Below are 9,599 nucleotides of genomic sequence, written 5' to 3'. Positions count from 1 at the left end.
ATTACAGAAATATCTCAAATCATAAGTTTCAAACAAAAAACTTCCAACATGCACTTTGAAACATCAACTGAGGTCAGCAGAGACAAGATAAACCACGAAACAACGCTACAAAAATATCCTAAGTAATATGTTTCAACATTAGAAAAAGACAGCGTTAAAAAATATTCTATGTCAGACGTTTTAAACGAAAAACTTCCGAAATCCACATTAAAACATCAACTGAGGTAACAAAAACAAGAAAAATCGTCACAAAATGCCACAAAATATCCTAAGTCTTACGCAGACAAGAAGAATTACGACCAAACACTACGAAAACATCGTAAGTCATACATTTCAAATGATAATATTCAATAATACACATTTAAATAAAAACTTAGGCAATCGAGAGAAAATAAAACAACGAGAATACATTGAAAAACTATCACAAGTCCTTCGTTTCAAACCAAAATTATCCTAAAACCGCTTTTACACATCAACTGATGGGTAAAGACAAGATAAAGGCACAAAACAACATTAAAAATATCCCAATTAATACATTTAAGACGAAAAACTTCCAAACTGCACTTGGAAAGTGACTGAGGTAGCACGGTCAAGGTAAAACCATGAGAAAACATTTAAAAAATATCCCAGGTCATATGTTTCAAACAAAAAACCTCAAAAATGAATTTTAAAACAATAACTGAGCTAATAGAGACATGACAAACCATGAAACAACAATACAAAAATATACCGAGTCGTACGTTTCCAAACAAAAACTTCTCAAAATGAACTTTGAAACATCAACTGAAGTAGCACAGACAAGAAGAAACTACAAGACATCACTAACAAAATATACCGTCATACTTTTCAACTAAAAAATGTCAAAAATGAACTATGAAACATCAACTAGGACAGCAGAGGCAAGATAAACCAAGACAAAACAATACAAAAATTATCCCAAGGCATACGTTTCAAACAAAAAACTTTCGAAAATGCACTTTGAAACATCCGCTGATGTAGCAGGAACAAAATAAACCACGAAATGACCTACAAAATATCATAAGTCATACCTTATAAACAAAAAAATCCCAAACTGCACTTTGAAATACGAACTGATGTAGAAGACAAATGACTACACAACACCATAAAAATATCGAAAGTCACAAATTTAATAAGAAAAACTTCCAAATTGTACATTGCAGTATAAACTGAGATAGCACATACAAGATAAACCAGGACAAAACACTGTATAAACCAGGACAAAACAATACAAAAAATAAACCAAGGCATACGTTTCAAACAAAAAACTTCCAAAATACACTTTGAAAAATCAACTGAGGTTAAAAAGACAAGATAAACCATAGAAGAACGCTATAAAATTATTATAAGTCTTACAGAGACAAGAAACATCAGGACATAACACAATAAAAATATCATAAGTCATACATTTCAAATGAAAAACTTCCAAAATACACTTTGAGATAACAAATGAGGTAGCACAGACAAGATAAAACCACGGGAAAATATTAAAAAAGTGTCCCGAGTTATATGTTGCAAACGAAAAATTTCCAAAATGCACTTAAAAAAATCAGCTGAGGTAGCACAGACAATAAAAACCACGACATAACCCTACAGAAACATCCTAAGTAATTCGTTTCAAACAAAAAACGTCCAAAATATACTTTAACTCTTTGATGCCTGAATATTGAAAAAAGAGAGGAAAAAATTCTGCGCCTGTTTCTGTGCTTTATTTAAGGTCATTCCGGGACGAAAATGTCAAGAAAAAAAATTTAATTGATGAAAGTGAAGAAATTACAGAATGGTTCCCACAGGAAACATCCGGCAGTAACAGCAAATAGTCACACATCGCCTAGCTAGTGTGGTAAGACAGGAAATGGTAAGACAGGAAACAGTTTCTGTTTGGCATGAAACACAAAGCCACTTCGCACTTAATACACTTCACCTTGGAGTGGGCTTGAACACAAGCTCAGCACCTCTGTTTGCTGTCTATCCAAGCTGGACAGTGCTCCTGGCCGTCGAGTCTCGTCGAGTCCTGGTGGGCGGCAACTATACTTTCTTTTCTTTTGGGATAGAGCTTCGTTGAGGGGTTTGCCTCTCTTAGGTGTCGCTGAGGATGCGCCAGACAGTAAGGCGCGTGCAACGTCCGTTTTGAACTGCAGCAAGTTCATAGGTTTTTGTCCAGTAGGAAGACACCTGCGATATAGGATCCACCCATTTACAATGGAAAGGTCAAACAAGAAAAAGAAAATTCGCATGTACCACTTGTTTCTGGACTTGAAGTCAATTCTGTACAGCTCCATCAGCATATCGGCAAGATCAACGCCACCCATAAAGCGATTGTATTCCTTCACGCAGTGTGGTCTCTTTATTTCTATATGCTCTTTTCGCTTGCTATCCCACCTGTCACAGGTACCTTCAGGATCCACAGCTTCCTAGGTTGATATCAAGTGAATCGGCTTATCATCATACCACTTCACTACTACAACATTCGACTGCGTTTCCACCCGCCAGTCATACGACCCTCTCCCTTGCGCTTTCATTTTGCTGTCTAGTTCCAAAGCGCAGCCTTTTAAATTGTTTACTCTAACTGGTGCTAGCTAAGTATACCAGGGTCATTTAGGGTTTGGGCCAGGTCTAGTGACGGAAACCAGTTGTCGTAAAAGAGCTTGTAGTTCATGTGGTTTGGGATTCCCCTCGCAAGTCGGAGGACAAAGTCAGCACCAACCCCCAAATCGCTTGTATCAACTGATCCCTTGCCAGTGTACATTTCTAAATCATACACAAATCCACTTATTCCCGCTCTGGAGATGAACTTGTATCCCCACTTATGTGTTTTTTTCAGATTGTACTGCTTCAGCGATATTCGCTGCTTCGTCGGAACTATTTGCTCATCAATGAGCTGGTGTTCTTCCGGGTGTATCTTCATGAAGTTGGCTCGAACCTTCTCTATCAAGGGACGAATTTTATGAATCTTGTCGTAACCAGGGTCGACTAACCCTGAGGTTTGTGCGATACATTGTCATTGAAATGCAAATACCTCTTTATCAGTTCAAATCTGTCACCTGTCATAGCATTGGCTATCACGGAGTAACGAGTTTCGTTTGACCTGTAGCTGCGATAGGAGGGCATTTTCACTATTCCTGTAAACGCAAGGACTCCCAGGAAACGCTCAATGTCAGTCGAAGAAACGCCTAACTGCTTGCCATCTTTCTGAATTGCATATATATATTCGTCTGATCGCGTATGTTGCTTACTACTTCATTATCGAAAAACAACATGATATATTCCATTGGGGTCTTGCCGCTCATTTCTTGGTCAACTTGAAGCTGATCATTCCACAGTGTCTAGTTGGATACAAGATACTTTCCACCGAGAAATGTTTCTTCGTTTAATTGGTTTAGATGTAGAAGTACTTGAGGCTTGTTGTGGTTGTGTTTCTTCACATCCATTAGCTTGGGACTCATCCTGACTGTCACAGTTTTTGGCTTCAATTCGGCTGGTTTCTATTTCAGCTTGGAGCAGCTCTTCTAAAATTTAGTCAGGAGGAACATACTGCAGATCAGATGCGTCTTCATCTTTACTCGGCAGGTTTTCCAGGTTAGAAGTACCATCTGGACAAAAAACAAAATTCACAGCTTGTGCCAACGAAATTGGGCATCAACGTAGTTTCTTCATAATTGTAGAGTACTCATCTTCCGCTGTTTTTGGTGCAGTGGATGTAGATTCGTCCATTGCAACCCTCGAAAAGACATATTGGTTGAGAAACTTAGTCAATCTTACTAATTGTATCTACTGGAAATTTCGTAATTTAGCTACAGAAAGTTTAGTATTTTAATATTGACAATGGCAACCCCAAGCTTAAGCTGTTCCGGATGATTCCTCAGAGGTACAGATCCTATTTAGCATGGTCGAATCATCAGAAATTATATGATATTGGCGTAAGAAAAGTGGTTACGGGATATCTTAGAATATCACACTCCATATACGTTCAGTCGCCTGAAAAGTTCCCATTTCTGACGGATGGTTCCTCTAGGAACCAAGATTTTTGAGGCCCCTCCCTTCTCTTAATTTTGACACTATAGATGCAAGCGACACTTCATTTGAACTGTCAGACCTTCCTCTCTGCCAGGTCAGGGAAGTAAAAACTCTAGAACAAATCACTACTCTGTCAATTACAAAAATACATGCCCACCTTTCTGAAAAATCCAAGGAGGCAAAAAGTACTTACTTTGACCGTGATTATCTCACCCAAAGGCAGATGATCATAAACTGACAAAAATACTGGGAATAGAGCTCATTGACTATCACACAATGATAGCAACCCTGAGGGGCTAGCTTGTGTAGTTTTGATAATAAAAATTCTGAAATTTGTGGTTCCTGAGGGAACCTTCAGGCATCAAAGGGTTAAAACATCAACTGAGGCAGCAGAGACAATAAAAACCAGGAAAAAATACGACAAAAATATAGTAGGTAACACGTTTAAAGCGAAAAATTTCCGATATGCACTTTGAAAAATCAACGGAGGTAGCAGACACAAGATAGACCATGACAAAACACTACAAAGATATCCTAAGTAATAAGTTTCAAACGAAAAACTTCCAAAATGCACTTTGAATCATCAACTGAGGTAGCAGAGATAAATCAAATCGGAACACAACACTACAAAAATATCCCAAGTCATGACATACCAAATGAAAAACTTTTAAAATGCACTTCAAACATCAAGTGAGGTAGTACAGACAAGATAAATACGCGAGACAACATTAAAACAAATATCCAAAGTCATATGCTTCAAACGAAAAACGTCAAAATTCCATCTTAAGACATCCTCAGTGGTAACAGAGAAAAGAAAAAACAGAAAAAAATGCGACAAAAAATATATTAGGTCATACGTTTCAAACGAAAAACTTCCAACATGCACTTTAAAAGCATCAACTGAGGTTGCAGAAATTAGATGAATAAAAGAAAAACAAAACAAAATAACCTATGTTCTATGTTACAAACAGCTAATTACTAAGATGTAATTCGAAACTATAACCTAAGTAGTGAACAAAAGATAATACAACCAGACACAACAAAAAAAATATCCCAAGTCATACGTTTCAGATAAAAACTTCCAAAATGCACTCTGAAACAACAATTGAGGTAGTACAGAAAAGATAAAACCACAAGAAAAAATTAAAAAAATATCCGAAGTCATAAGTTTCAAACGAAAACTTCCAAAATGCTCTTTGAAACATCAAATGAGATAGCAGAGAGAAGATAAACCAGGACAAAATGCTACAAAAATAAGCTAAGTCATACGTTTCAAAGAAAAACTTCCAAAATGCACTTTTCAACTTCAACTAAGGTAGTAGAGACAAGATAAAACCCTTAGCCAACATAAAAAACACCCCGAGTCATAAGTTTCAAACGAAAAATTTCCAAAATCCACTATTGCAATATCAACTGAGGTAGCACAGCCAAGATAAAATCACGAGACAACATTAAAAAAAAAATATCCCAAATCATAAGTTAAAACAAAAAACTTCCAAAATGCACTTTGAAACATCAACTGAGGTAGTACATACAAGATAAACCACGAAACAACGCTACAAAAATATCTTAAGTAATATGTTTCAACATTAAGAAAAGACAACTATGTCGCCATCTATGTTATTTCTAGAGTTTATGTGCCTGAGTTTGCTTGTTTGCTGTTAATGGGATAAAGTTATTGCATTACTTAGAGGTTGTTTTCATATTTATTTGCACAGTCTCATAGATAAATTTATATTTCGGTTAAATTGAGCGATCTTCTCTAATTCCTAGAATAGGTATTTCTCTCCAGACATCCTCACTAGTCCCGTTTGTTTTCATACGTTGACTTGGGGCGCCATCTATAATGACAATTTCATATAGTTCCCATATCAGTAAGATGCTGATTTTCTACTGAGAACAAGCAGAAGAGGGAAGGAACCCCCCACATGTGCCGTATTGTACCTACTGGGATTCAGTTACCCGAAAATGGCGGGGAAAAGGTGAGGGGGTATTTACACTTTCCTTGTTCCTGGGTGATTGCAGTACCTGGACTTTGATTATTGGATTGCGATTTGCCTAATTACGTGGAGGTGCAATGGCGAAGTATGTACGAATTGCTATGCTGAACTTTATTTATCGCTCGATCCAAACAGGAAACAAAATAGATCAAATTGTTAAAATAGCAGTTTCTCTCATACGGAAATACTAACCGCGAAAGAAAAGTTGATCTCTATTGGGAGTAAAATGGGGTATTATGACGTATTCCAAAAAACTACTAACGACAATGACAATATTGTTAAAATGGCCAAGATATTATCGCATTGTGCCAAAGACAAGAAATTATTACCACAATTTTTTTTTGAGGAACCCCAGGAAGTACCAACATGTTCAGATGAAATCGGTGCTTGCTATTGGGTCAAAGCTACTGAACGGTATCGTCACATCAATGTTGGATTAGACTCGACAGCTGGAAAAATCGAGCTAGCTATGGGTAAGTTCTCCAATCAATTAAGTAAAGTGTATGAAGAGTATGTTGTCATCTCCAACACTAAGTCCCGAGCTCCTCTCTCTCTTGAATCCCATGTAACAAAACAGAAGCCTCTGTACTCATTGGTGGTTAAAAATATGCCATCTGATATCAACTCACCGCAGGCTAGGCAAGAGTTATAAGCAAGCTGTGCCCAAGTGGGGTTGATTCGGACTCTCTTATTTTAAAGCGTAGCAAAAAAGACTGGAAAATCCTTGTCAAATCACGCGATTCAGCAACACAATTAGCCCAGGCCATGAGTAGTAAGCGAATTGACATACAAGTGAAAATGCCTCAATTTGTAGGCATTGTAAAGCGGATTTCTAGTTCTCTAGATGAAAACGAGCTAAGCCAAGTAGCTGGGTATGAGAAAGCTGTTCAGTGCGGTGAAACTAGAGCCTTCAAATTATACTACCCGAGTCGTGCTGATCTGGACAATGCTATTGCCAGTCCCCTTAAGATCTACCTTGAGCTATTCAGGGTTGAGGAGTTCTATTTCTTGCCCCAGTGCTGCTTTAAATGTCACAGTGTTGGTCAGATCGCTTCCAACTGCAACCAACAAGAAAAGTGCTCACACTGTGGTGGCACTGATCATATGTCTTCAAGAGTTAGCCCGTGTAAAAAGCCCCGAATGTGTTTAAATTGTGGTACAAATAAGCACAATTGCTAACACGCCTCATGCCCTTTTAATGAAGCACAACCGTCTACGTCTCCTATTCCATGATGGATTGCAAGGTGTACAGTTGGAATATAAATGGTAAAGTGCTGGACAAATTGCCATTTCTTAGTGATCTATCCACGAAATACAACCTTATTTGCCTCCAAGAACATTTTCTCTAGATCATCATTATATTATACAGCCAGCACGCAAATCCGGCAACCACGGACGCCCTTCAGGAGGGCTTCCTATAATATCCAATTCTTGTCCCCTCCCCCTGCCTGTCTCCAGCGAAGTGAACACTTCCAGCTTATTAAGTGTGGGGATTTCATTGTAGCAAATGTTTACTTGCCTACTGATTACAGTAATATTGTTTCGGAGCAAAAGTTTGCAATTGCTTTCAAGACACTCAGAAATTCAATTAAGAAAGTGATAGCTTACAATTAGTGATTTTTGGGGACTTTAACTGTAACCTTGAAGAAAGCAGTAACTAGTGCCCAAGTGCTTCCAAGTTAACTTCCTAATGAATATAAGCTATCCAGGAAAAGCAAGCAACATTCTTTTATAATTGTATCTCAGTTTGTGTCTAACATTGATGTTACTATTAGCTATAACGTTGGGCTACTTTCAATACAGTTAGGACTTGTCAGAATAAGCTCAGATCATATGCCCTGGTCTTTCACTATCTTTTGTGCTGTGAATATATACCCACCGAAATCGAAACCAAAGCTCTGGTGTAACTGGAAATAGGTCTCCCACCCTTTTTTCTAACAAAAGTGTGATGGAATCCTCAGAAAAATTAAGGTTCCATTTCATCTGCTCCAGTGGAATGCTGACTTACGTGATAGTAAGATAAGACTGCAATTGTACCTATACTTTGTTGACATATGCTACGCTTTAAAAATAGCTGAAAGCCCAGCTGTTCCGAGTGTTGAATTGCGCCGTACATCTCGAGTAAAAGGATTTACTCGAGTACAAGCATCTCGAGCCCAAAACTCCGATTTGTCTAATGCAACGGCTGCGGCCAAGTTTTGGCTGCAGATTTGGCATGAATGTGACAGGCCTAAAAGTGGTGCAGTCAATCAAATTCGTATTTTCACTAAGCGGAAATTTGCAAAAGAACTGCGTAGACATCGTAGAGCTTTAAAACTTGAAACTGTGTCAAAAATTTTGGATAATCCTAATCTGATTTGGAATCTGTGTTCAAAGCTTGCTGAGTACAGTAATCTTATTTCCATTGCGATTCGTGAGAAAGAATGGGTTGATTATTTTAGTGTGGAAGTTGCAGCTCCAGATGAGTCAAAAAACAAAATGTTTTATAAGCAACTAAGTCCTCTCCTTGCTAAAGAATTAAATTATTTTGTTGTGAACAGTAGTCAAATTCAGGAAATGTGCAAAAAATTAAAGAAGAAATCGTCAAGTGGTGCCGATAAAATATGTGCCCATCATCTATTGAATGGTAGTCTCCTTTTATTTGAACATCTTGCAATTGCTTACCAGATTATTATGACACATGGTGTTTTGCTAGATTTATTTTGCTTAGGATCTATTTGTACCAGATTTATTTGTACCAGATTTTCTTAAGCATCAACTTAGGTATCAGAAACAAGACTAGACCACGAAACAGCATTAAAAAAAATTACCAGATCATATATTTCAAACAAATAACTTCCAAAATGCACTTTAAAACATTAACTGAGCTAATAGAGACATGACAAACCATGAAACAACAATACAAAGAATACTCCAAGTCGTACGAGTCAAGCAAAAAACTTCCAATATAAATTTCGAAAAATCAATTGAGGTAGAACAGACAAGATTAAACTACTTGACATAAAACAATGGGACACCCAAACTGTGATTGGGTTAATGCAAAGGCTGTGGCCATGTTTTGGCTGCAGATTTGGCATGAATATGACAGGCCTAAAAGTGGTGCTGTCAATCAAATTCGTATTTTCACTGAGCGGAAATTTGCAAAAGAAATGTGTAGACATCGTAGTGCTTTAAAACTTGAAACTGTGTCGAAAATAATGGATAATCCTAATCTGATTTGGAATCTGTGTTCAAAGCCTGCTGAGTACAATAATCTGACTTCCAGTGCGATTCGTGAGAAAGAATGGGTTGATTATTTTAGCGTGGAATTTTAAGCCCCAGATGAGTCAAAAAACAAAATGTTTTATGAGCAACTAAGTCCCTCCTTGCTAAAGAATTAAATTATTTCGTTGTGAACAGTAGTCAAATCCGGGAATGTGCAAAAAACTAAAGAAGAAATCGTCAAGTGGTGCCGATAAAATATGTGCACATCATCTATTGATTGGTAGTCCCCTTTTATTTTAAAATCTTGCAATTGCTTACCAGATTATTATGACGCATGGTGTTCTATAAGATTTATTTTGC

At 37.4% G+C, this 9,599-nt stretch overlaps 1 protein-coding gene across 1 annotated transcript; it reads right to left on the bottom strand.

Moving 5' to 3' along the window:
* Nucleotides 1–2,593: 2,593 nt before the first annotated feature.
* Nucleotides 2,594–2,926, bottom strand: LOC148938344 (uncharacterized). Its single transcript, XM_089107861.1, has one exon. The coding sequence runs from the start codon at nucleotides 2,924–2,926 to the stop codon at nucleotides 2,594–2,596; it is 333 nt and encodes a 110-aa protein (XP_088963987.1).
* Nucleotides 2,927–9,599: the final 6,673 nt, after the last annotated feature.

The sequence above is a fragment of the Artemia sp. Qi Xiang Cuo genome, unplaced genomic scaffold, assembly GCF_049724085.1.
Source record: "Artemia sp. Qi Xiang Cuo unplaced genomic scaffold, ASM4972408v1 HiC_scaffold_3386, whole genome shotgun sequence".
Classification (NCBI taxonomy): Eukaryota; Metazoa; Arthropoda; class Branchiopoda; order Anostraca; family Artemiidae; genus Artemia; species Artemia sp. Qi Xiang Cuo.
Note: the sequence above shows the minus strand (reverse complement) of the source record. Positions and strands in the feature narration are given on the sequence as shown.

Coding starts and splice junctions, on each gene's coding strand:
- LOC148938344 (XM_089107861.1), bottom strand. CDS start 2,926: ATGAAGATACACCCGGAAGAACACCAGCTCATTGATGAGCAAATAGTT.